Source organism: Episyrphus balteatus, chromosome 3 (assembly GCF_945859705.1).
Source record: "Episyrphus balteatus chromosome 3, idEpiBalt1.1, whole genome shotgun sequence".
NCBI classification, from domain to species: Eukaryota; Metazoa; Arthropoda; class Insecta; order Diptera; family Syrphidae; genus Episyrphus; species Episyrphus balteatus.
In genome coordinates this window covers 17,744,081-17,771,186 of record NC_079136.1, presented here as the reverse complement: position 1 = coordinate 17,771,186, position 27,106 = coordinate 17,744,081, and the positions used below count along the sequence as shown (strand labels likewise).

General features: G+C 32.0%; 4 protein-coding genes across 11 annotated transcripts; 3 read left to right on the top strand and 1 right to left on the bottom strand.

Annotated features, from left to right (window-relative positions):
• The first annotated feature begins 182 nt into the window (after nt 1-182).
• On the top strand, nt 183-9,101 carry LOC129915859 (uncharacterized). Of its 6 annotated transcripts, XM_055995549.1 has the most exons (6): nt 228-273; nt 2,179-2,473; nt 5,885-6,077; nt 6,140-6,393; nt 7,353-7,464; nt 8,624-9,101. In XM_055995549.1, exons 1-6 carry the CDS (start codon nt 243-245, stop codon nt 9,074-9,076), a joined length of 1,338 nt encoding a protein of 445 aa, XP_055851524.1. In that variant the 5' UTR covers nt 228-242; the 3' UTR covers nt 9,077-9,101. The 6 variants fall into 6 exon arrangements, with proteins under 6 accessions (XP_055851529.1, XP_055851524.1, XP_055851525.1 ...); XM_055995554.1 differs by lacking the exon at nt 2,179-2,473 and having other exon boundaries at nt 183-273; XM_055995550.1 differs by lacking the exons at nt 228-273; nt 2,179-2,473 and adding an exon at nt 345-651.
• Nucleotides 9,102-10,875: 1,774 nt separating this feature from the next.
• Nucleotides 10,876-13,057, top strand: LOC129914682 (protein Daple-like). Of its 3 annotated transcripts, XM_055994022.1 has the most exons (3): nt 10,876-12,159; nt 12,222-12,752; nt 12,819-13,057. In XM_055994022.1, exons 1-2 carry the CDS (start codon nt 11,452-11,454, stop codon nt 12,738-12,740), a joined length of 1,227 nt encoding a protein of 408 aa, XP_055849997.1. In that variant the 5' UTR covers nt 10,876-11,451; the 3' UTR covers nt 12,741-12,752; nt 12,819-13,057. The 3 variants fall into 3 exon arrangements, with proteins under 3 accessions (XP_055849997.1, XP_055849998.1, XP_055849996.1); XM_055994023.1 differs by having other exon boundaries at nt 10,876-12,153; nt 12,222-13,057; XM_055994021.1 differs by having other exon boundaries at nt 12,222-13,057.
• A 2,925-nt stretch (nt 13,058-15,982) lies between these two features.
• LOC129915945 (lethal(2)neighbour of tid protein 2) lies at nt 15,983-19,882 on the top strand. Its single transcript, XM_055995672.1, has 2 exons — nt 15,983-16,325; nt 18,632-19,882. Exons 1-2 carry the CDS (start codon nt 16,037-16,039, stop codon nt 19,870-19,872), a joined length of 1,530 nt encoding a protein of 509 aa, XP_055851647.1. The 5' UTR covers nt 15,983-16,036; the 3' UTR covers nt 19,873-19,882.
• Nucleotides 19,883-21,417: 1,535 nt separating this feature from the next.
• Nucleotides 21,418-27,000, bottom strand: LOC129915786 (protein lethal(2)denticleless). The gene is made up of 4 exons (XM_055995463.1): nt 26,855-27,000; nt 26,486-26,670; nt 25,974-26,432; nt 21,418-23,181 (listed from the first exon to the last, which is right to left on the bottom strand). The coding sequence occupies exons 1-4, from the start codon at nt 26,895-26,897 to the stop codon at nt 21,496-21,498; spliced, it is 2,373 nt and encodes a 790-aa protein (XP_055851438.1). The 5' UTR covers nt 26,898-27,000; the 3' UTR covers nt 21,418-21,495.
• Between the last annotated feature and the right edge of the window lie 106 nt (nt 27,001-27,106).

The following is a 27,106-nucleotide window of genomic DNA, read 5'->3' as shown; positions in this document are numbered from 1 at the left end:
GCCGCTAAACATTCTCTTTTCTCTGAATTCTCTTTTTTTTTTACAAAATAAATCCGCTATCATGCTTTATTCGCTTTGACTCTCTTCTCGACTGATCTGATATGTTTTTTTTTTGTGAGATGATGACCATTTTGAGAGGAAGGGGTTGAATGCGAGATAAGTCGAAGGAGAAACGAAAGTAAATAAACGCCTCGGCTTGTCTTGTTCATCTACACTACTTGTCGTAGTCGTGGTAGATCGTTATGGTAGAAGAAATTGTTATTTTGTGTGTAGGTAGGCAAATATCCTCTTATTTTTTTTTTGTTTTCTTTTTTTGACAGAATAGCATTTTTATTTTGCTGCAAAATAGGAGGCAGATAGACAGAAAAATGATGAGTTGACTATTCCTGTTTTTACGAAGGAGAAAATGACCGGCTCTTGGTTTTCTTTGTTGTTAATCGAAAATTCTATCCTATATCAATTTGAATTGTTAATACTTTGATTGCGGTTCATGTACCTACCTATTTGGTAAATTGTGAAAGTGCTAATTGTGTGCGTAAGGCCTAAATCTTTTTGTTCTCGTTCCTTTAATTACATAATGCCTAAAACTGCAAAAAGGCCTTACTATGGGCAACTTAAACGTAAACATAATTTTAAAAAAGTGGGCAAAAGGTAAGCAGCTTTTTAAACAATCATAGATTTTCGTGGCGGAATCACTCTTAAAATGAGTACTAGAAACTATAGATTATAATTATGTTGTTGGTGTCAGTAAAATTATTTAAAAGATTTAATATCGTGGTGAGCAATTTTCTTTACTTATAAATTTACCAGAAGTAAAGTTAGCCCTGGGCGGCTTTCGACATTTTTTGAAGTTATACTCCTTTCCAGGGTTGAAAAATCATCTTTGAGCATTGTATCGAAAGTGAAATAAAAAGTGTATCGAATTGTACTTTTTGAATCTTTCAAATTTTACTAAGAACAATATGAAAAATTTATTTTAAATGAACAAAAAACTTTAAGATCAATCAAAAACTAAATTTTTTTTTTTTTTTTTTCAAAAAATTCAGTAAAACTTTTGAGGCCATTTTTGATTTTGTTCTTTGTTACTGTGATAAGGAATAGGTCGTTTATTAACTGCAAAACACTGATGTTTCATTACAACTCAAAATTTTGGTCTTATCAAATAGAACCTTTCGTGATTAAATATGTAAATTTGCAGAATTATTGCAGGTGTATTAACTTCAAAATATAAGCTTTAATCTTTTCGTCAATGGCTATGAAAATTGAGGTAAATTTTCAAAAAAAAAAAAAATTTCAAAACCTAGCCTGTGCAAATTTTTTTTAATAAATCTCACATGTAAACAAAAACGTAATGTCCTGAAAAGCAAATTTTATTTCTTTGAAAAAAAAAAATAAATAAAGACTTTTAATTCACCCTTGACCGTTTAATGTTCTATTCAAATCAAAAGTGTATTTGACTTATATAGCAGTTTTAACAATATCTTAGAAGAATCGAAAAGAAAAAATATCGAATTTAGTAAAAGTGTATTTGTGTACTTTAGCCCAGCCAAGTGTATCGAAAAAAGTACAATCGTATCGACTTTTGCAACCCAGCTCCTTTCTGGCGTTTGTCAGGATGAAATTCTCTCAGAGAAAGAAAATTGCTCAAAAGTGCCGAAGCGCAAAAGCACTTTCAATACAAACAAATGGCTACTTTCTAATGTAAACAAAACAAATTTTCTTATTTGTTGTCAAAAGCTTGAATGTAAAATGCGAGAAACGAATTAAACAGAAAACTCAGATTTTTGATCGAAGAAACTCGCAAGGGGAAATTGTTTGTTCTCCCGATAGCGCTCTCTTTTGTTAAAAACTTCGCATTTTCAGAGTACCTACCCAAAGGGAATTGACTTAAAAATGTTCTATGCGCCATAGATTGAATTTTTGTTGGCAAATTCCCATATCCCATATCCATAGCAACTCAAAAAAAAAATCAATTATTTTGGTTTTATCATGAAAAATTGAAGAACATAAATTGTTTCATATTGGTTTTCTCTGTTTATTCCTTTTTTGTGGCAATTTAAAAAATCGAAGTCTTTGTTAATATTGTAAAAGAATAAACATTTTATCAAAGTCTTTGTTAATACCTATTGTAAAAGAATAAACAATTAATAATGATAAATAAATATTGTGATTATAAAGGATGTGAAAATTCAAGAAGATGCGGTAAACCTCGTTTTATTTTTCCTAAAAATGAGTTTTATAAAAAGTTATGGATTTTAAATTCTGGAAATTCGTTTTCCGAAAAACTTAGCAATGGTCAGCATATGTTCTTGTGTGCTGATCATTTTGAAAGAAAATTTCTAAGTTGGAGTCGATACAGAAAGCGAGTGTCAACGGTGGCAATACCCTTTTCATTTGAAAGTAAAAATTGTGAAACTCCGAAAGTGGATGAAGAAAACTTGAATTGCGATAATTTTGAAGTTTTAAGAGATGGGTAAGTTCTGAATTAAAAACAAAAAATTACACTTATCCAAATGATACCTACTTCTTTTTGTTTTTTTTTTTTTTAATTTTAATCAAATAAAACAAAATCTTTATTTGTATAAGAGCAAAAAAAAAATATTTTTGAAGTTATACTTCTTTTCCGGCGTTGGTATATGAAAATTTACTATTTGAAAAGAAATGTCCAAATCAAAGGGCTCAGCAAGTCTAGTTGCACTACCTAGTGCTCTTAATTGGGCTTTTGAGCCAGACGTCAGTGCCCAAAGAGAAAAATAAGTGAGTCCCGCAAGTCCGTCATTTGTATAAAGCCTAAACGACCCAAACCCAGAGGGTTTGTGGAATAATTTATTTTTGGAACAAAGCCAACGGTACCTGTCGTATATCGATTTTATAAAAGTTTAATTTTCTCAAAAACGGATCTAACGACTTTGCTTAAAAAAATCATATCTTAGTTTTTAAACAAGTTGTACCTATCTTTTAATAAACTTTTTTTTTCGAAAATCATTATCAACGATTCCTGCCCTTCAAAATTAAATTTTGAAAAAAAAAAATAATTTTTGGGTTAGGTATTAAAAAAATATAAATTTTTTTATCAACTTAACGAAACCGGGACATTGAATATTTTTGAAGTTTTGATTTTAGGTGTTGCTTAATAATTACTTGCAAATGGTATAACAATTTTGTTTAATTTTTTTCTTTAAAGTATTGTTTAAAATTTATTTATTTTTTCTTATTAAACGGCTCTAACAATTTTGAAATTTTTTTTATAAAAATGTATGTTAATAAAAGAAATTAAAGTGCATACTTGTTTTGGGGCTTACTTTACGTTCTTTATTTATTTATCTACCTACGATTTGAATCAACGAAATGTTTTATTCTTCTGAAAAACAAATTTAATGTTTTTAAAATTTTTTTTTTGTATGCATTTACGAAATTTCTATATAAAAAAGTCTTACAAATTTAAGCAACTTAAACTCGTAAGTCCAACATTTTGTACAATTTGGTATAAATTTAACAAATTTACTACCTTAGTTACTACTATACTAGTGTAGTTATTCAAAGAAAGTGGCAATTCTTCCTTCTCTCTTTAGATGTACTCTTCATTTCTGAATTCTGAAACAAACAAAACTATTCTCTTCTTTTAATACAATTTGTAAATTTTCTCCTCTTTCCAGTTTGTTTCCCCTTTAAATAAGTATTATATACATATCTTCCCCATTCTCCACTTGTTTTTGTATGCAATAGCATAGGTCAGGGGAAAAGAAATAAACAAATGTTTGACTTGAATAGAAAAAAAAAAACAAGCCGCCTGAAATAATTCCTGCGTTCAAAATAATTTTATTTAGGTATATAAAAATAAAACTTAAATCGAAATTATATTTGTTTCAGAAATTCAATTAAATACCTAAATAAGTTTGTAAAAACCGCAAACTATTCGTATGAAAAGACAAGTGCACAACAAAAGTGTTTGTGAGTTCCGAGAAAAAAACAAAAACAAACAAAAATTAAATCAAAACAACTCAAAATTCACATTACAATGAATAAAGCCAATTAAGTTGTATTAAGTCAAGAGTTACAACAGAATTAAAATTTGTTTTTAAAGTGATAAGTTAAGTAGATAGATTGATTGATTAATATTTGGGTTGTAAGATGCACTGCGACCTATAGGATGTGCCCCCTTTAAAGCTGGCTGAGCTGATTCCTCATTTTACAGCTTCTATTCTAACTTATTTCCTTTTAGGAAAGTGAATATTTGGAGTAATTCTTCCTCTGTCTCGGTCTGGTAGCAAAACACAGGTGTTTGAAACTTTGGTCTGGCGTTTCTTCTTGTTCATAAAATCTACGTGTTGCACTTAGTACTAGTAACTAGGCCCAAAATGTTTAGAAGCCTCATTAACTTGCCTCCTCGTCTTTTTTTATTATATTTTTAAAAACGTTTTCTCCTTTTCCGCAAAACAGTTAGGGTCCTATCAAAGTTAGTTACTTTGATAGTTACATTGTTTATTTTATTTTGCCAAGTTCGTTAAGTTTTCCTATAGACACTTCAAACTTCGTTGAACTTTAGTGCTTTTAGGACCGTTCGACTATCAGACATAATCAGCCTTATCGTGAGTTTCACGTGGAATGTTTTCCACCCGGAATATTTTTGTTCGAAGGGAATTTACATTTTCCGCTGAACTAGTGAAAAAGATTGTACCCGGAGAAATTTAATTTCACTATTCCCCTATTGTTGGTTCCGGGCGAAAAATGATTCACGTTGGGATATCTTCCGGTATTTTCAGGTAAAATGCGAGTTAGTCGACAGCTCTTCTCTCACTTAAATTTTGGTGCAGAACAAGGAACTTGATTAGCTAAAAAGCCTCCTGATAAAAAAAACACGTTTTTTTTACTTACAAGTGTTTACAAATACATAACCCTTGAATTGGCAAATTACTTTGATTAAAGATGATTCATTGACCAATTTGGAGTTTATATTCGAATAAGTGGAGAAGAAAACAACATTTTAGTCTTCTCCACTTATTCGAATATAAAGTTACTTTGAGCCAAATTTTAATAATTCAGAAATCGGAAAACAAAATTTTAAGGGGCGAGTAAAAGGTTTGACGAGCCTTCGTTCCAATCCATCTGGCGGCCAGTGTGAAATCCTGTATGTGATATAGATTTTTTTTTCGATTTTGCGTTCAATGAATTTCCCATAAGACCTCGAAAAACATTCGTTTTACGAATAAATTTTATATGAACGGGTACCAACATTCGGGGGCAATCCTGAATAAAAATTTCCCTGGAAATGTTTCACATGTTTTAATTATGGGAACGAAAATGATCATGAAAAGTTTCCTTCGGAATTTATTGGTATCGGAAACAAAATTTCCATGGAATTTTAGCTGTCATTTCATACGATTTTTTGTTCCTTGGAAATTCACGATTGCCCAAAAAATGACGAGAGAAAAAAATATCCCGAGGGAAACAAAATTCTCCTGGCGATTCAGGATAGGGCCTAGTATGATTGTAAAATGATAATAATAGCTGTGTTTTTTTTGCATTGCTATCCGTATCCGCAGTTGGCTTTTACACGCATTACAAAAACAACACGCAGCTGCCGATAGGAATAGAAGCTAAACCAAGCTGCGGATAGAATTTTGACGAAGTGTATCACTTTATGTTTACCTTTCTCTTGATGCGTGCATATAAATTTTTCTTCTGTGTTGATATTTGGGAAATCCTACTGCGGATAGCTTTGGCAAAAAAACACGACTAATATGTTTATGTCTACATCAGTTTTAAAATATAACAAAAACTACAAATACATGGGTTTGTATTTTATTTTGGATATTATGAACACTTTTTCGGTTCATTTTCAAATCCTTTGAATTCACGCATTTTGGTGTTTTTTGTTTTTCAGGAAACAAACAAAAATGAATCCAATAAAGCTATTGAAAAATCAAAACAACGGCACAAACTTGCAATATAAAGAATACCAATACCATAAAAGCAAAAACTTTATGACTGATGATGGTCTTATCCAATATTGGGTATGCCAACATAGGTTGAAAACCGACCCCATTGCTTTACCCTCACAGAAGAAGAGATACTTGGTAAATAAAGATTTGTATATAATATAAAATGCATTTTTCTATTTTACATTTCTTTCCTTTAGAATTGTTCTGCTACTATGCATACTCTTGAGAAGGACGGTCAAATTTCTGTTAAAAAAGAACCCACTGATCATTCTTGTAGTGTAATTGATGCTATCCAAAAAGCGCGTGAAACTTTTATAGCTGAGATTCGAAATATTGCAGCCACAAGCTCTGAAAAACCTGCCGAAATAATTCAAAATTATAAGGCAACGAAAACGATTGAGGAGCTAAAGTATTTGCCATCGGACAAGGCGCTTATAAGGTCCATTCAGAGGTATGAGAGGTGTGAACTTGTGGTAACACAAGTTCACACTGTTAAAAAATACTGTTAAGGAGGTTGTGGAAGTTTAGCCATTGGCCCAAATGTATATTTAACACCTTCTTTTTGCATCAACAGTCATTTAGTCATATTTAAGGTCTCACTTGACTTCAACATATTCAAAATGCTATAAAATTACTCTCCCGCAAAGATAGTAAATATCAGTAGCAATGTCTGGCAAAGTAATAATTCCTTTATCTTTGAGTTTTACAAAAAAAAAAATATATCCTCGAAACGTTCTCACAATTATTCGACACTCGCTTGTTACTATTTTTGTACTCTGATCTGGTTTACTACATCTGCGATGTCCAGTGTCGCTATGATCAATTTGATTTTTGATATCATTTGACTAGATTTCACATATCAACGTGTTGCTACTTTTGAGGAAAAGCACGTTTAAACTTTTTTTCATCATGTACATCATTTTGAACCCAACCGAGTTACACCAATTTAAATAATTTTGAATACTATATAAAATGTTTCTGAAGATTAGCTTTTAATTGTTTTATCTTATTTTTACACAAAAAAAAATCAGCTAATACTTGATAATTCTCACTTGGTTAATTCAAAAAGTAAGAGCAGAAAGCATTGAAATAACCTGTTGTGAACAACTTCATGGAATACAAAATGGTAGATTGTTGAACAGTTTGGGATAAGGTTTTTTCTCATGGAAATTTTACTTTTCCAATCTTTTCTATTTTTCTCTGTGCGGAACAGATTCTTTAAACACACTTTGCGACGTATAGTTATTGTTTAAGTTCACCTGGGGAATATCCTTTTTAATTCTAATAGGACAAAATCCAGTTTTTTTTAATCAACTTAAACAAGTTTACACCTAGTTTTTAATTAGAACATTTTATCTCTTTACACATGCGTATTTAATTTTTTTAAACAATTTAAATTTTTTTTTGCAGATACCAAAAGCGTATTATACAACAAAGTTCGGACGAAAATCCTGAGGCAACAACATCGCACAAGGCTAGTAATCAGAAAAATGCATTGAACCATAATGTTAAGAACGAAGAAGTAAGCAAGAGAAGTTATTTTAATTTTAGATTTTATTTGTTCTAGGTATATATAGTATTACAGCAAAACCCGCTTATATGGAACACATTTTTATCCCCGAGTATTCGTCGACCACTTAGCGGAGTTCGTTTAAGTGAAAAAAAAACCCGTTTAATTGAAAGAAGCATGGTGAAATTTTGGCGTTGCTCTTAAGCGGGTTTTAGTGTATTATTACATCATTATAAATTCCTTATCCTTTGGGCATGACTTTGCCGTCTGCTATATCCTTAGCTCACTGCTTTCAGTTTCGCACGCCAAGTTGATTGAGGTCCCCTTCCAATTGGCTGCGCCACCTTAAACGAGGAATAACTCTATTGGAATCGAATACTGCCTTGAAGTCAACAAAAAACACATACAGTTTCTTATTTTGAGCCAGAAACGAATCGGTCATAATTTTGAGGACAAAGATATGGTATATACTTGAATACCCTGATCAGAACCCCGCTTGAAATTCTTTTATAAGCTTATTAACAACTATTCACGATCTGAGTTTATTCTGCAATACTGACGTAAAAATTTCTTAAGGCGCATTCAAAAAGGAAATATGTTCCTCTGTAGTTTGTGGGGTCAATCGTATTTCCCTTTTTGTGAATTAGAAATACTAGAGCAACCTTGAATTCATGTTGGATAGTTTCGGTTTCAAAAAATTGTTAAAAATTCCCATAAGTTTTCTTATAAGTCTTATTTAGTTGACAACGATTCATTTAGTTTTTACCAATGAGAAATGAAAATCTATGGTTTATGTTTTCATAATTCCATATCTTTCCTCTCAATTGTTGCTAACTCGAAAACAAAGTGTTCGTCATTTTTATAGCTTTGGTATTCATAGCTCTGGTTTTTCATGACTTCGGCTTTTCATATCTGACGCGCATAACTCCGGTTTTCATACATCTCCTTTTTTGTATATTATTTAATGGGTTCCTTTGGGCTCCAGCATCTACTGCTACTCCTTTTCTTCTATTGGAAAAAAAAGCCTTGAATGTACTCATCAGAATTGCTAAAAAGTATTTGGTAATAGATGCTGGAGTCCAAAGCAAAAGGAACGCTATCGTAGATAGTATTATTTAATTTATCTTCTTTTTTTAATCGTTATATAACACAATTTTCTATTAAATTACAGAACGAATTTAATGGTACCGATACACAATCAAGAACAGATGAAATAAACACAACCCACCAAAATATAACCCAGCAAAATGAGAATGGCGGAAATAAAGTCGACATTACAACATCTAGAAAAAGAAGATTACAAGTAGATAATCTAGAGGGAAAACTCGAAGATGCTCTTCAGTGCATAAAATCCATGCAGAATAAAATTGCAAAACGTGATGAACATTCTATCTTTGGTGAGCTTATTGCTCACAACATACGTATTTGCAATCCGAGCAAAAAAGAAATTGCCATTGCTCAACATCATATAGAAAATGTTATTTTTAATTTAACAATGGGTGTTTACAGTAAAAGAGGAAGTTCTCATCTTGGATCAACAGATTCGTATAATTTTACGGAGTCAACAGAAAATTTACAACATACTTTTGATCGTGTTGTTACAAAAACTGAACCTTATCTGTGAAAATAAAACAAAAATACTTGAAAAATATTGTTTTTTAGGTTTATTTAAATAAAATAGTCGGAATAAGTATTTTGACAAAATGAACATTTCTCGATTTGATGAGAACAATCTGTAACGATTAAAGATAAAAGATCCAAGTAAACGGCCATTTAATAGATTTGTTATGATGAATCTGATGATGGTCAAAGTCAGTTATATGGGTTTCGATGTTGCAATTTTTGTGTTAGCAGTGCGAATTTCTGAGTGGAAAAAGTATTTTGACAAACATTCTTTTTCAATGTTGGTAAGGTAAGGTAATGCATTCTACATTTTTCAAGCATGTATCAAAATGTTAAATTTGTTTAGGCTCTGATTCGTAAAAAAGAGCGCAAAACGGCATAACTAAACACTGAAATTAATGCATCTTTAGTTGCAACATATACACTCCTATAACGATTGTCAAATATCAATTGATAGTTGATAAATACTGAAATTTAGTGTTTTTTTTTCAATTATATTTCAAATAGTAACGGTTGGCATCATTCTTTGTTTTCAAATTAGATAATAAGAGATCGAAATTTATCAACTATCAATTGATAGTTGACAATCGTAATAGGGCTGATAATTTGGGTGTGTCTTTTAAACAAATCTGTAGAAAACTGAATCTATAGCGCCATACTATTGATTACCAAATAAGAAAACTCAAAAAAAGTATACTGTCCAAAATTTGCTAAGAATGGGCAAATAAAAGAAAACAGGCACATTTTGAGAAATTCACTTAAAATTCCAGATTGGCCCATAAAAGGCTAAAGTTGAAAATGCCATTTTGTCACCAAAAACTTCATTAACCAAAGAACGATCTTTACCAGGGGATAACACTGTAAGCCTGTTGTCGATGCAATGCTATGAGCTAGTTAGGATATCTAAAAGGGGCCTTTGATTTATGAGTAGGAACTAAGCGAAACTCTTTTCGCATATCAAATTGGGAATTGTTTATGATTTTGTTGCTAATTAGTCAAGGCAATTTTGATTTTGTTGCTCCTTAAGTTTTGAGTATTTCGCTCAGTGAACTGAACTGTTAATAATTCTTTGCTAATTAGATGCGACAACTTATGCAATTTGACACGTTTCGCCTAGTTAATATAGCGAAACAATCAAAAAATCAAATAAATTACAGTGTATATGGGACATAATAAGGTAAGTTTTCACCAAATTTCGTAAAAAAAATTATTTTTTGAAAAAGATAAAAATAAAAACCAAAAACTCGGTTATTTGAATTTTTCACATAAATTTTGAGGTTATTTGAAAAAACTGTCGATACAAAAGTTGTAGATCTTCTTATTACCTACAACTTTGCCATACAACATTTTAACATAGGACTTGTAGTTTTGTTGGAAATCGAGATATACCATTTTTTACCATTAAAAACTCAACCCACCCACTTCCCGAACACAGCTCGCCCGTAATTTATTTTTCCTTTCATTTTTATCATATTTACGTCCTTTTCATCCAACTACGATTTTTTTTACTTTAATGTTTTTGAAGGCTTCGGCACTAGTCTAAAAAGCGACAGTAAAAATAGGTACGATTTATTTTTTTTTGGGATGCAAATTGCCATCCCTGACGTTAGTATTTCAATTCTAGTATATTTTGTTCTCTTAACAGTTTCTCATAATTTGAGGAGAAAAATTCCAAGAATTTTGTATATACATGAATGCATATGTAGTTGTATGAAAGGGGAATATGGAAGCGAGTGAAGGAATTTTTTTTGTTGAGAGTTTGTTATTTTTTGACAGCTGAATTTGACATTTCTCCTATATCGTTCTAAGCTCAAATCAGTTCAAATTTATTTAATTTATACAATATGTTAATGGGCATTGTTTTAAGAAAAAATATAGTTAAGTTCGAATAAATAAAAAGTAAAAATTGCGTATAAATTCTGATCATGCTGGATGCTGCTTCGTTTTTGACTATGCAAACTAAATTTTTTGTTTGATAATTTGTTAGATATGTATCAACAAGTTTCTCCATTCGAAGAACACGTGTTTGTGTGTGTGTGCCCTTGCTCTCTCATATATGTAAAAGAAATAAATTAATGTATGTGTATATATTTATAAAAGCAGCTGTTGGAGGGGAAAATAAAATTTAATCCCATTCGCTCGTATTGAAACTCAAGTGATGCCACTTTATAATAAAACAAAGTGTAAAAAACATAAAATTAAAAGAGGAAAATAAACAAAATTTCCTCACATATGCTCTCGTATTGAAACTCAAGTGATGCCACTTTATAATAAAACAAAGTGTAAATAACAGAATTTTTAAGACTCCGTTTAAATTTTGAATTTTGGAATATTCCACCAAAACAAAAACAATTTTACTCTTTGTTTTTTTGGAATATGAATTATGAAAATCTAAATATGGAAGCAAAACATCTAAGTTCTAATAGCAATGATTCAAATAATCAAGAAAATGTCGATGTTAAAAATAAAAAGAATCAAAATAAACAGAAGATTGAAGTTTTTCTATCAAAAGACAAAACTAAAAAGAATTTAAGCAAATCTCAATTACTTTTGCTAAATGAAACTGCAGAGCAAAGAGAATTACGACTTCAAAAACAACGAGAATACAAAAAATCTAGAACACCAGAACAAAGAGAAGCTTCTAGACTGAAAAATGCACTATACACTAGACGATATCGTGAAGAACAACTTAATGCAGCTCGAACAGCAGAAGAACGAGAAGCATTAATACAAAAAAGAAAAGAATATTCAAAAAATTATCGTGAAAAATTGAAAAGTTTAGCTAAAACACCGGAAGAAAAAGAAGCTTTAAGAATGAAAATTGTACTTGAAAAAAGAAGATCTGTTGCTAAACTTCAAAAGCTTGCCGATCGTGATTGTAAAGGAAATTTGTTGACGTTTGACGAAATTGAGGCTCGTAGAAAGAAACGACAAGATAATGATGAGGAATTAAGTCTGTTGACTTTAAAAAAGCGATGGCAAGCGACCATAAAAATGAGAGAATATCGTCAAAGGAATCGAACAATAGGGAAAGAAATATCATCTGGTTCAAGTCCTAGAATGAAAAAGGAACAACAAGTAAAGGTTTTAAACTATACTTTTTTAAATTCTTTTACTGAAAATTCGATTTTTTTTTTGTATTCTAGATAACTCCGAATTTTGTCTCTATTAAAGACGAAATCAAGATTGAAAAAGAAGTTTTTCAAGAATCAACAATTCATGCATATCAAAATACAAATTCAACTATTATTCACCAAGATGCCGTTCAAGATTCATCAGGTGGTTCTTGGTTTGAACCATCAGTGGATATATTGGCGAATGAATCGAAAAATTATTTTACCGATTATTATCGGTCATTTAGTAACACATCTTCAAGTTTAACCGAAAACATTCCAAATACCAGAAATCACTCAACTACAATAGAGCGTAGAAAAAGAACTATAGAGGCGTCGTTAAATTGTTTGAGAGAGCTTATTGATGTAACAGCAAGAGGTGATAGATTTGCAGTTTTTGGTGAACATATTGCTCAAAAACTGAGAAGTAACGAAAAGGATCAATCAGAACTAAATTACGCTAAATTACAAATTGATAATGTACTGCAAAGTTTGGAACTTGGATTTTACGGTTCTGAAACTCAAATTGTAAAAGTTGAAAAAAACTATTAATATTAACTAACTGTAAGTTCTTTTAAAGAATTATCATTTATGCATTATTTTACAAATAACTTTAATACTTATTTTGAGATTGTTTCAATGCCAGAAAATAGCAACAAATCCATAACATAAACCATTGAAATAACAACAGTATAAAGCATTATTAATTCAATAAGTTAATCGATTTTCTTCAGTTTTAAATTTCAATTACCGAAGTGTTATTTTTACTAAGCACAGTCTTTTCATGTTAACTAATGTTTAAAATTATACAATAAATACATTTTTATACTCTTATAAATAAGTTGTTGAGTGAATAAGGGATAGCCTACTTCATACAAATTAAATAAAATTTGACAAAGTGTAAAGTATTTATTTTAAAGCCTAGTACGCAGCTGAAGTGAAACGTTAACGAAATCTTATTATTAAATTTGTTTTGTTTATACTTTAAAGCTTAATTTCACAAAATGAGTTTGAAAATTTTCACTTTTTGACATTTTGCAAAAAAGTGGCCGTTGTAGTACGTTAACAGAATTTTCGCTTACGATTTCGTTGTGCTAATTTTGTATGAAAATTTGCGTTGCTCTACAGAAGCACAGTAGATTTTAATCCTAGTACGCAGCTAAAGCGAAAAAAAAATTTTGAAATCTCCAAAGTCAATAGCAAACATGTTAACAAAAAAAACCATCGTTGTGCTATTTTTGTATGGAAAATTTCGCTTCAGATGTATTACGCTTAAAGGCCTAACTACATATACCACTTTTTGAAAAAGTACAAAAGTGAAAAAATTTTTTCTGGCTATCGCAATTGTTTTGTGATAAAGAGTATACAAATTGTTTTTTAGACCAAAAAATAAGCTTTTTGCATCATTTGATTTAATTTTTCATAGTGAAAAACTATACAAAAATGCGTTTGAAAATTTTCACTTTTGTACTTTTCCACTTTTTGAGCCCATGTAGTTAAGCCTTAAAGCCTGGTACGCTGTTCGCGCTAAATTTTAGCCGAGATAAAATTCCCATACAAGTTATCGATAATTTGTATGGGATCCATTTTAGCTCAGATAAAATTTTTTGATAGTTTGTACGCTGCTCGCGCTAAATTTTAGCTCCCATACAAATTATCGAAAATTTTTATCTGAGCTAAAAACGATCCCATACAAATTATCGATAACTTGTATGGAAATTTCTGTGGCCACAACCAATAACCGCTTAAGTCGAAAAAGAAAACAAAATTAAGTTTTACTATAATGCTCCGCATTTTTTAATTTAAGCCTGGTACGCTGCTCGCGCTAAATTTTAGCTGAGATAAAATGGATCCCATACAAGTTATCGATAACTTGTATGGGATCCATTTTATCTCGGCTAAAAATTTTCGATAATTTGTATGGAAGCTAAAATTTAGCGCGAGCAGCGTACCAGGCTTTACCTCAAAAACAACTCAATCTTTTATTAACTCGATGTAGATGGTTTAAATCTATCGTTTTTTATAGTTAAAGCCTGGTACGCTGCTCGCGCTAAATTTTAGCCGAGATAAAATTCCCATACAAGTTATCGATAACTTGTATGGGATCCATTTTATCTCGGCTAAAAATTTTCGATAATTTGTATGGGAGCTAAAATTTAGCGCGAGCAGCGTACCAGGCTTAAAACAGTAAAAATATGTAGACTTTGAATTGGAAAGCATCATAAGACCACTGAAAATTTTTTGTCTTAACTCACTTAAGCGGTTATTGGTTGTGGCCACAGATTTTATCTTGGCTAAATTTTAGCGCGAGCAGCGTACCAGGCTTTAAGCCTGGTACGCTGCTCGCGCTAAATTTTAGCTCCCATACAAATTATCGAAAATTTTTAGCCGAGATAAAATGGATCCCATACAAGTTATCGATAACTTGTATGGGAATTTTATCTCAGCTAAAATTTAGCGCGAGCAGCGTACCAGGCTTTAAGCCTTAAAGCCTGGTACGCTGTTCGCGCTAAATTTTAGCCTATAGGCTTAACTACGTACACCACTTTTTGAAAAAGTACAAAAGTGAAAAGAAGTGGTTCTGATGTACATTTTCCAGTACTTTTTTACCTACAGAAAAAGCACTGAAACTTGTACTTTTAAAGTACTTATTTGGAGCACTTTCATGGGTTTATATCCGTATTGCTAAAATCCATATTTTAATTTCATCTGAAAATAAAAAAATCTTCAAAACAAACAAACAATTCTTTTAAACAACTATTATTTAATATTTTATTGGAAAACACAAAATAGTTTTTTTTTGAAAACAAAATACATAAAAAAAAGATCCTTGGGCACGCGACTGTGGCCTGGCCAGTTGAGAAAAATGAAAAAAATACTCTGCAGTCTGCACTTTGGTGGTAGTTTTTGTATCTTGTTTTGATTTTTTTTTTCTAAGTGCTCAAGGCTGAAGCTGCTGTAAACTCAGTCAATGATGTCTGGAATTGATTGCACTAAAAGACAGAAAAATCAACAACTTTATAATTTATCAATTTTATAATCAGCATACTTTTATTTTCCAAATCAATTGGTGGTTGTTTTTGTATCATTTTTGTATTACTTTTTTTTTCTAAATGCACAAGGCTGAGGCTGTGCATTTTGATGGTGGAAATAAACTTTTGTGGCGTGCCGAAGAATTTGTGTGGTAGATATTGTTTAGAGAAAATAGTTTTCACAAATTACACTCAACACTGAGAAGATTATATATTTTTTAAATTAAATTGTTTTTATTTTTATTCTTCAAATGGAGCAGCGAAAAATTTTTTTGATGTTGCTGTGGCTGTGGCTATCAAGGTTTTACTGGTTTCACTAGAAAATATAAAATGTAGGAAAAGTCAAATCAAACGCGAGCCGCCATTACAAAAGAGACAAAACTTTGTGCATTGCATACATCGCGCTCTTTTCCTCCCATTTATCAAAGAAGAGTTTATTTTTTCAGGAGAAACAAAACTTCTATTTTTGGAGGGGAGAGATTTTGGTAAATAAGGAAACACATACATCCTCAAAATAAGCTTTGTTTGTGGTTGTATTTTCCCCTAAACTACTGAGGTTTGGTTTGCAGGGGGTGTGCCTACAGAGGGTTTAAAAAAAGAGGTATAATCTAGATCAAGCCAATAGAAACTTAGCCTTAGGAAAATCCAAAAAAAATTTCAACTACTACTGTACTTGCTACATTTCTATCATGCAACACGTTTCTTTCTTGTAATAAATTTTGACATGTGTCATTTCTCATTTGCCAGGTGCAAAATAAATTTTTTTTGTAAACAGAAGTCGTCCTCAGTAAAATCTTTATCAAAATAATTGTCGGAATGGCTCCAAAGCCAGGTTCAACCCGGCCTTTATTAAGAAAACAAAACCAAATTAATAAATATTCAATTAGTTACTTGTACAAAAAATATGTAAACATTAACTTTTTAAATTACTTGGTATTCGATCCAAGAGCAATGCCAATTGTTGGTATTTTAATACTTCTTGGCGAGCTGATAGTAAATATTCTAGTAATACACAATGTACCGTATACGGAAATAGACTGGATTGCATATATGCAAGAATGCGAAGGATTTTTAAATGGAACTACAAATTATGCATTGCTAAAAGGTTGGTTATGATTATGCTTTTCATTCCCAATTCATTGATAATTTTTTTGACAAAAAATAAAATAAACCGGGTTGCTCTAAATAGGTCTAGACTATTTATATACCTAGACACTAAAGAGCACATTGTCACTAGTTTAATTGGTTCCCAGCGTACATTATTAGAATTCTAAAAATATAACCTTGCTTTTATCGCAATCCAATGGAAGCTTCCATTGTCTCCTGTCCAGTGTTATATAACGATTGATTTTAGACAATTTCAATGAAAAGTCTTTTTCTATTAATAAAACCGCAACTCACTTTTTAGTCAAAAGATATAAGGCTTTTCGAAGAGTTAGGGTTTGTTTCTTACTATCTAAATAATACCAACGTTTTTCTCCTTGTGTATAGGTGTTAAAATCAGGGCCCGATTCAGCTTTTTCACCGCTCTGGGCAAAAGTATAACTTGCCGCCCTTTAAAATCAAAAGGTCTAAAGGCATACAAAATTTATTGCAACCGTATTCAGAGACGTACAAAATTGGTCAAATGTTCTGCTTTTTTTTGAAAAAAATTGTTAAAATTTAAATATTGTTTACATAAGTGAACTCGTAGTGCGTTGGCCTCCCAATCGCTAGGTTGCTTGTTCGAGTATATAGGCAATTTTCAAAAATCATTGAACATAAAGCGGCCTAAGCACTGCTAAACACAGTTTGATGATCGGGTTGATCTACGTGAAATAGCTATAACTCTAGCCAATTAACTTGTTGGTAACTCATACAAATTGTTGTTGTTCATTCAAATGATTTTTCATTATGATTTTTTCGAAAATCATAACATAAGGCTAGAAAAACTCTTACCCTAAGGCCACAAAATGAATCATTGAGCAGTGGAAAAAGGTAGTTTGGTTTGACGAGAAAAAGTTAATAGAGCAGAAATCGAATTCAGATTGAGTTACCAGCCAAAACTGAAAAAAAAAACAGTAGTTATCAAGTTTAAAGAAGACCCCACCAAAAACTCGAAAGTTGTCAATAATTGCGTCGGAGTTAAAAAAAAAATTCAGAAAATTTCATGTTCAGCTCATTGTACCGCAGTGCCTTTTTTTATCTTGATTTCCGATTTCGCCGTCCCTAATTTTTGACGCCCTAGGCAATTGCGAGTCAAAAAAGAGGTATTTAATCTTAAACAATGAACTTCGTATTCCATAATCAGGCCACTGAATTAGGTATATTGCGGATGTAGATTTTTCAATAACGCGAATGCGAATTTTTGAAAGTTCACATCTGCAGATGCGGATGTTTAAGATCTAAGAGAAAAAAGAAATGAATCAAAATATGTAACAATACAATTATTAATAACATGTTAACTATTTGTATTTAGTAAAAGAAGTTGAAAATAGGTGCATTATAAATAGTAATACCGACGATATCACGTCGGTTACATAGAGATTGCCTAATTAATTAAGCCTACGCTGCTCAAATTGTTCAGTTTGAGCACTGCCTGGTGAAGTGGATATAAATCGTCGTGCGTCGTGATAAAATTTCAAAGTCTTCCCAATGAACATTCCTTCATTTAAGAGGAAAAAAAGTTATTTCTTTTTGAGGACAGTTTCCGTGCTGCTATTTTATGGCATTTCCTAACTCTCATCACTTGACAAATCTAACAACAAAGCTACATAGTTGTTTAAACAGGCCTTTCTGACGAAACGACAAAGGATCAAAGACTTTTGATATTACAGACAAGAGCGTAATGGACCTTCTCGTGTACCTAATGGTTTACAAGGTTAAAAAAACCATTATAACTTCCGCGACTTCCCATTTGCTCAGAATAGACCAGGATTTAGGAATTCAGTTCGGAGGGGTCACAGCATTCACAAAAACTTTCGGACACAAATATAATGGTTCAAAGTGCAAAGTATAATAAACAAAATTTTCAAACTAACTTTGAAATTTTAATCAAAACCAACATTACGATGATGGCAAAGCCCAGAAAAATAGGTTTCGTTTTGCCGTTCGTCGGTCTGTGCAGTTGTACGTCCATCTGTATCTAATATCATCTTTTTAAGAAAATTGCTCAGGCGATTTAAAAAAGCTTTATGTGGACGAGGAGTACATTTTTAAGCGCTTTTCGACATTTATTGAATACCTCTATTTTTCCTGCACCAATAACGTGTCTTTGGAAAGGTAAGGTTTGTAAGCTAGACTTTAGTAAAACCACTCTTTTGATTTAAATAATAAATTAGTAGCAAAAGACCCATTTTCTTACTAACTGTCCTTAACTCCAAAATAAATTTATTGAACCAAATCTAACACACAAATCTTTGTTTTATTCAGGTGACACTGGACCTCTTGTATATCCTGCTGGATTTGTTTACATCTACTCCTTCCTATACTACATCACGTCCCATGGTGCAAATATTCGCTTAGCGCAATATATATTTGCATTTATATATTTGTTGCAAATATTTCTAGTAATTCGTTTGTACTCGAAAAGCTCCAAAGTACCACCGTATGTGCTTGTACTCAGTGTATTTACATCCTATCGCATTCATTCTATATACACACTGCGTCTCTTCAATGATCCTATTGCAATGTTATTCCTCTACTTGGCCATTAATCTATTCCTTGACCAACGATGGACCTATGGAAGTATATGCTTAAGCTTAGGAGTTTCGGTTAAGATGAACGTGTTACTTTTCGCCCCAGCCATTCTTATTTTATACATTACAAACCTGGGATATCTTAGGACCCTACAACAACTGATTGTTTGTGCGAGTATACAACTTATTCTTGGAGCGCCATTCTTATTCTCCTATCCGTGGGCCTATATCAAAGGAAGTTTTGATTTGGGTAGAGTTTTTGAACATAAATGGACTGTAAACTATAGTTTTCTTAGTCGAAGTATCTTTGAGAATAAAATATTTCATCTATCATTGTTGGCATTGCATTTGGGATTGTTAATAGTTTTTGCATCGGTAACGTTTAATTTCTTCAGAAGCTACTGCAGACTACGTGAACTTCAAAAACAATTAGAACCCCAAGTGAAACGGAAAAATTTGGAAGCAAAAATGATGAAGGCTAAAAAACCACAACCCAAAAAAGAGTCAACTGAAGAATTTACACCAGATCAACAAAGTTTCATTGATTCGTTTGAGAAATCTTTGAAAAAATCATCTGGACAAAGTAAACCAAATAAATTGCCAGAAGATGAACAAGAAGATCAAATCGATGCTGAACCAGAAAAATATTCAATTCAATTTGACAAATGCACCCAACTGGCAATATTACCATTGTTCTTGTGTAATTTTATTGGAGTCATTTGTGCCAGAAGCCTTCATTATCAATTTTACGTATGGTATTTTCATTCGTTGCCTTATCTAGTCTGGTGTACAAGCTTTAATTTGGGAACACGTTATTTGATATTGGGCTTAATCGAATTCTGTTGGAATACTTATCCGAGTACGAATTTTTCAAGTGCCATGTTACATTTTTGTCATTTTGTATTGTTAATTGGTGTAGCTAGAAATGTTTTTCAAACCAAAGTTGTAAGCGAAAAATTAAATAAAACACAGTGAAAATCGAAAAGGAAGACAGTTTTTTATTTATTTATTTTTGTAGAGTATAAAGATTGGAGTTGAGAGTTAGTAATCGAATATTGAGAAATCTGTGAGACTTAAGAGTTAAGATGCTAGATACTGTTATATTTAATAGCTAGCCATCGGGAACGATAACAAGATTCTTTAATGTAATAGTCTGAAAAATTATAAATTTTTTTTCAAAATAACTATTTTATTAATCTCCAAACAACTTAATTTTAATGGGTACAACTTTTACATCTAGGCTGAAGCCATTGGGTCTTTAGAGGCTCTCCTAGACCTTTAAAATTGACGAATGGTAGGAAAAAAGCGTTATATTTAGAGAACGAAGCGAAAACGAGAAAATTATCTCATATTATGTTTTTCGATTTAGAATTATCTGAGAAATCTATGGTTTTCCTTTGTGGCGAAGACACTAGGAATGCGGGATGCAAGCCTAATTGACGAAGAATTCACAGTTCGAATCTCCCACTTTTAACACTCTGTTTCGGATTTTATTAAGGAGAGCTTATGAATTTTGAGTTTGAAGACCAATTATTTTTTTTCAAAAAAACTTCGTTATACTCTATTTCGACGAAATGAGATTATTTCCCAAGTTATCTTAACCGATTTCAATGAACTAAATTATTAATTTAAAAAATTAGAAAATAATTCAGAAAAGTAAATTTAAAAAAAAAATAATTAATTTTTTTTTTAAATCTATTCGAAAAATAATTTCTTCAAATTGGCGTGCCAAATTTGTTTTTGAAAAATTTTCGAAAATTTTTATGAAAAAAATATTTTTTTTTAAAGAAAAAAGCTTTTTTTCTTCGCACATTTTGTCAATATTTTAACACGACAACCTACTATAAATTTTTTATCACCTGAAAGCTTATTATTTCAGCTTTAATTATATGCCTCAATCATTCATTTACGAATTCAACAATAAAAGATAAAATTTTTTAAAGCCGATTCTTCGATTCACGTGAAAGTCTCTAATAGTAAGAGTCCAAATGGTAATAAAAATTATTTAGAAATATTGCATAAATATAATCCTGCGTATTATCTATTTTTTTTTTTTATAAATTTCACTTATCTAACTATAAAAATAAAAAAAGATATAAAAAACGGTTGAAAACGGTCAAAAAAATACGAATGTAAATGAATTTTAACTATAATGAGTCCTTTTAGTTTGAGATTTTGTGCAAGCTTTCAAAAACACTCAAAACATCCATACAAAAATAGGTGTTTTTCAAAAATTCATACATTGTCGAAGCTTTGCTTTTTAAAAAACAGCAACACAGGTATTTTTTTTTTATTATTTTACTAGAGGTACCGCTATTTTTGGTGCGAAACACCCTCTGATGGAGAGTCGCCAAAAAACGCTACATATCAAGTCATGTTAATTGGTTCATATTTATCGCAAGTAAATAACTAACGATAAAAAATTTTGTTTTAACGTGAGAACGTCTTATAACTCGATGAACCTTCTATAAATTGAAATGAAATTTAATCGACAAGTAAAATATTAAAAACTCATATACGTAATTTATATAATAAAGTATTTATTATTTTAACAAATAAATGAATAATTAAATTTAATACATTAAAAACCATATAGTTTTAGTCAGCACATGATGCAGTCGTTTGCTGAATTGTTGTGGTGGTGGTTTGTGACTGTTGTTGTGGCAAAGGCCTTTGTTCGTCTTCTTTATGTCTTATTGGGTCTTGAGAACTTCGATGTTGGGTTGAGAAGAACCTTAAAATTGAAGTTTCACTATTCCGTCGACTAGACGTTGGAGTTCTTTGTGTATGTTGATGCGGGTGGTGTTGAGAATTTGAATGGGAAGATGACGACGACGGAGACATTATTTGTTCGGAATTATTCGAACCAGTGTGTGAAGTTCGTCTTCGCGACACAGAACTTTGAAGTCTAGAATTTCCTCCTTCGACAGCACGAAGACTTTGTAATCGCGGCGACGAAATACAATGGCTAGGGCTGCTTGCAGAGCTATCCTCCCTATTCGATTGTCGTTCGTCGTGTATTTTATCCGATAGTGTTACACTTCGACCGGTCATAAGTTTTTGCTTTCGAATTTTTGTCAACCAATCGACTTTGTCTTTGAGTTTTCTTTTGGGTGACATAATACCGAGATGTGGTGCATCACCATCAACGACATAATTTGGCAGGTTTGATGTGGGGGAGAAAATCACAGATGAAAAGGCTGAACTGGATGCAATAGGAGATGTATTTGAGTTGGAAGAGGTTGGATTACCATTGCCCAACATTCTTTCACTCAGAGGTGAGAGTAGCTTTAATGAAGCTAGTGCATAAGCACTAGTGGAAGGCAAAACGGCAGCGCATGGATCTGAAGATCCATTTGTGTTGGTATTGTATTTATTTTCTTGATTACTGTCTTCTGGATTATCAGCTGATATCGAGTTGATAATTGTTTCGTGGATATTATTTTCTTCAGAAATTGAACACAATTTTGAGGTACATGGACCCGTAGGACTAAACAATCGCCTACCTCTAGATTCAATTACTTTTTGTCTCTTCTGTTCGCTGCCATTATTATCATAACAAGAACTTTCACCCATCATATCGGCAAATGATCGTTTGGATGGTACTTTCTCCTCGGTACTTGGTGTCTTTTCGTTTTGTTCAACAATTCTTTTAAGCGATCTTGGAGTGCATTCCAGCTCCTTTAAATTGAATTTGTGTTGTGAAGTTATAATCGTCTTGGTCTTACTTGACTGTAAGACTTCCGCATGTCCTCGATAGAGTGTATCGTTGGCATGATTTATACCTTCAGGTCCTATTCGCCAAATTTTATGACGAGCATCATCACTGCATGTTATAATTGGCATATCACCATAGGCTCCCCAAGCAACGCAAGTTACTTCAACAGTATGTCCAGCTAGAGCCACCAGTGGCTCTGATTGCTTTAGATTCCAAATATAAGCTTTTTCATCGCTGCTGCCACTTATTAAATACTTTCCATCAGGACTTAGACAAGATTTTATGAAGAACGTACTATTTCGTAAGCCATGATACACTTGTATTGGCTTTGTTGAGTATGAAAAGAGATTGTAGCAATAGATTGTATTGTCTGTACAATTTGCATACAGTTTGGCGCCAGCTTCGTCAATTATTAGATTTGTGAAACCTTTGAATGTGGAAGAGCCCGCATATGGTAAGCTGTATTTTGGCAAAGGTTCTTTTTTGTAGCATGTGTAATTCCTACGTAGATCCCATACCTTTATGACACCGTCTCCAGCTCCACACGAAACTAGTGTGTCACTGTCCTGAAATTGAAAAAAAAGAAGAACATTTAAAAACAAATTAATGGGTATTTGGTGTAATAAGATTTATTTGATTTCATTTTTTATTGTGATAAAAGGTTTTAATTGGGCCATTGGAGAAAAATATTCCAGCCGATACAATCCTAATATCCCAAGCCTCAGGTTTGAGACGGAAGAACAACCGTAACTTCAAACGCTAGCGGATGCCAGAAGAAGACTGGCGACAATACGCTAAGGATCGTAAACGGTGGAAAGCTGAGGTGTTTTTCTCGGATTGTATAACAAACAGTTTAAGAGAAAAATCAACTAAATGAAATTACTACTGCCGGGAAAACGACAGTCGATTATTTGTTCTTAGACATTATCTGTTTGAGAGGTTATACATCTTCAAAATCAGTAGATTTATTTAGTTAAAACCTTTACTCCGTTATCACAAAAAAAAGTCCAGTAAAGAAAAGATAAATAACTCCCCAGCATACAGTTTACGTTATTTCTAGGACCTTTATTGTAACACTCACTTGCCATGGTTTTCAAAATTGATACCGATTTGGTTATTTTAGAGAAGTAACCGGAATCGTGCGCCTGTTTTAGACAAAGAATAGTGCAACGGATTAACTCAATTTTGTACCCCCCTCTAACTTCTATACCATAGATTTCAGAAGTCGCTTTTTTTGATGAGCTGCTCAAAAACAAACTTCTCACAAAATTTCACCTACTTAGGATGGGTAATTTCTGAGATAAAGAGCTTCAAAAGCCGAAAAAATCGTAACTGACTGACTAGCTCACCATCGAAATCATCAAAATTATGGAGAACTTCCCGTTGTCTTAGAAACTTGTAATTTGGCACAATGATGGGTCTTGTGGAAAATTCGAGATTTTCAATTCAGGGGGGCATGGTAACCGCCCGTTTTTCGCTGAATTCTCAAAAATATTATAGAGCACTTCTGATAGAATCTTATGGAAATATTTTAAAAATTGACATTCCCTAATCAGAGGGCGTGGTCCAAACCCTTAGATATTCGAAATATATAAAAGACTGGTACCTAATCACACAACTGATTTAAAAGAACTAGGAAATATGGAAAGCTTGGGATTTTTTTAGGAAAGGCGCTAGAATAACCAAATAATATAGATAACTTTCAGAAGTCTTGTTTACACCGAGTTTTGGAGCTGTTATATGGGAGATCTTTAACTTTCTTTTTTTGGGGTAAAGTTTAGAAAAATTTCGGAAAAAGTTTTGAATTCGAGAATTTGTTATTGATTGATGTGATTTGTGGTAAAAAATAAAAAATAGAAAAATGGATTTGGGATGTTTTTGATCATATATGACGTAAGATCAAGTATGACGCTGAGGAAATATTAAAATTCGTAGAACCAACACCGAAACATTTTTGGTTCAATTCTGAATTTGCTCAAATAAACAAAGGTAAACCCGCCATGAAACACCATCTCTTTCAGTATTGAAAGATTGTAATTGAGGAGCGTTTTTTTTTTCAAAACCCAACAAACGCTAAAAATGAGATATTCGTATCAAAATGTTTGGCATGACCAGGCGCATTTATTATTTAAAAAAAATGTAAGATCGTTTTTATTAAAAAAAAAAAAACAAACAAACAAAACCCATAACAAAATGTATGGAGCTTTTGCAACTCAACAAAAGTCGTATTTTGCACGGGAAACAACAACAAATGATTGCTAAGGATAAACGAGTTTTTAATTTGTTGGTTTAATGAGAAACGTTGTTTCTAAACTTATGCATTTTTTTGACTAAAAATAAAGGATAATTAATAATAAATAAATAAAAGGCTGAACAGAATGGAAATTCGCTTGTGGCAAAGAAAAACGCCGTTGTACAAGATGTCAAATAAAATCGCTCAAAATGTAGAAAAGATGAACAGAATTATGTGGCGCACTAAAATGTCAATTGCCTTAAAAAAAAAATAATATTAACTGAGCAACCACATCTAATGTGGTTCTCAGTTAATATCATTTTTAAGCTCTTATGCTGTTCTCTTATTTGTTAAAACAGCACACGAGCGAAAATTTGGAATAAACCCTTTGAAATCCCTAGTTATAACGATTTTCCGAAAGGTGGCCGGAAACAGGAGACGGCCGAAAATAGGCAACTCTACCCTACCTGTTGACAAAATTAACTTGAAAGTGGCCCCAGAAATCATTATTTCGATATTATTTTAAAATAATCACAACAACCACAACTTTCAAGCAATTTTTAACTTAAAAAAAAAGGAAAAATATTTTTTTTTTACTTTTTTATAAAAAAAAAAAATACAATTTTTCAATATCGATCAGCACTTTCTTCTATATAAGATAGGAGGCTGAAAATTCAACAGTATGATACCAATAGTATGTGGAACCAAAGTAGGGAGTGGCCCAAAGTTTATTTAAAAATTTTATTTTTCCCATACAAGCGTTGACCACTCTTATTGTACATACATCATGCATAAAAGGTTATTACATTAGGTAGTAAAAAGTGTATGTTTGGATTTGTTTCATTTTGAAAAACGCGATGTTTTCATGTTCAAAATAAAGAAAAATCGTTCCAAATCTGAAAATAACAATTGAGTCTATCGATTAGCTATACAGGAGAGAACAACACTTCGTTTCTACTTTTTGAAAAGTCGGGGCTGTATTCAAATGGGAAACAAAAAACCTTCTCCTGAATAACTTGAAAAAAAAAACATTGTTGAGTTTTGCAAAAAAGCTCCTCAATTATTTTGAGGAACTTTCACTCATAACCAAGAGATTTTCTTTAATCAAAGAAATTTAAAAATTACCTGAAAAACTAATCCCGTGATACTACTTGAAGTAGCATTTTGTCCCAGCTTCGGCGTCCTGGTTTTCTTCTTTTGTGAAACCGGAGTTCCAGGTCCACCCGAATGACCACTATAAATGCAATTATCAGCTCTCGGAGTCAAGTCCAAATTCAAATTAGCTCTTGTATCCCAAATCAAAATAGCACCATCTCTCCCACCAGTTGCAAACACCGATGAGTCTTTTTTACGAAAGGCAGCAGTTTTAACAGAACGTGTATGACCATTAAATGATCGACTTTCACGAATATCTGAACCCGTTACATCCCACAGACGAGCTGTGTGATCTCCTGAAGCTGAAACAAACTTCATTTCACCGGGAGCCCATTCCAAATCGAATACCGCATTGAAATGACATTGTGGCGCAGATAAGGCTTTCTCTTCGGAATCAGTGTTTCTGATGTTTGTGTCTTGTAATGCAATCTTTGGAAGAACGATGTTAAGATTAGAATTCTTTTGAAATTTGCAAAATTTACCTTTCCATCTTCATTGGCTATTGCCAGAATATGTTTGTAATTTTCACAATTGGCAAATTTAGCAGAGAATATTGGTGGCTCTGGATTGTAGTCTGAACTGTAGGTACTTGGAGTGATTCCTCTCCAACTGTCCTCTTTGGCAACGCACAAACGACGCAGGGCAAAGTCGTAGGTAAAATCATTTGCTATAATTTGATTTTAATTATTTTCAACATTAGAAAATTTAAAAAAATGAGGAATTGGAAGTTTTATGGCAATGTTGTTTTTTGGCGCAATTCCAAGTTTTGAAGAAAATTACAGTAAACAACATTTTCAGATGGAATTTTCTTAGATTTTCAAAGTGATTCAAGTAGATTGATTATAACTTACATATGCCTTGTTGTTTTTCGAAAAATGATACAACTCTATTCATTTTGTTGATATTTTATTAGAATAATTATTAAGAAATCATTCAACAAATTAATTAAAAAAAACTATTTGAGCGGACTATTGAACATTTTTTTCAGAATGCAAAGAGTGAAGTGTCAAATTGAAAATTGCGCGCATTTGTCAAAATTAGATCTGTTTGATTTTATTTTTTGGAATCATAAACTAAAACCAGTACTGCCACTTCTTAATACG

What these genes read in the sequence shown, in the direction of transcription:
- LOC129915859 (XM_055995549.1), top strand. Translation starts at nt 243, where the DNA reads ATGGTAGAAGAAATTGTTATTTTGTGTGTAG. An exon ending in CACAGAAGAAGAGATACTTG is followed by an intron (nt 6,078 to 6,139) that starts GTAAATAAAGAT and finishes TCTTTCCTTTAG; the next exon opens with AATTGTTCTGCTACTATGCA. An exon ending in CTTATAAGGTCCATTCAGAG is followed by an intron (nt 6,394 to 7,352) that starts GTATGAGAGGTG and finishes TTTTTTTTGCAG; the next exon opens with ATACCAAAAGCGTATTATAC.
- LOC129914682 (XM_055994022.1), top strand. Translation starts at nt 11,452, where the DNA reads ATGAATTATGAAAATCTAAATATGGAAGCAAAACATCTAAGTTCTAAT. An exon ending in AAAAGGAACAACAAGTAAAG is followed by an intron (nt 12,160 to 12,221) that starts GTTTTAAACTAT and finishes TTTGTATTCTAG; the next exon opens with ATAACTCCGAATTTTGTCTC.
- LOC129915945 (XM_055995672.1), top strand. Translation starts at nt 16,037, where the DNA reads ATGGCTCCAAAGCCAGGTTCAACCCGGCCTTTATTAAGAAAACAAAAC. An exon ending in AAATTATGCATTGCTAAAAG is followed by an intron (nt 16,326 to 18,631) that starts GTTGGTTATGAT and finishes TGTTTTATTCAG; the next exon opens with GTGACACTGGACCTCTTGTA.
- LOC129915786 (XM_055995463.1), bottom strand. Translation starts at nt 26,897, where the DNA reads ATGAATAGAGTTGTATCATTTTTCGAAAAACAACAAGGCATAT. An exon ending in CGAAAAACAACAAGGCATAT is followed by an intron (nt 26,671 to 26,854) that starts GTAAGTTATAAT and finishes ATCAAATTATAG; the next exon opens with CAAATGATTTTACCTACGAC. An exon ending in TAGCCAATGAAGATGGAAAG is followed by an intron (nt 26,433 to 26,485) that starts GTAAATTTTGCA and finishes GTTCTTCCAAAG; the next exon opens with ATTGCATTACAAGACACAAA.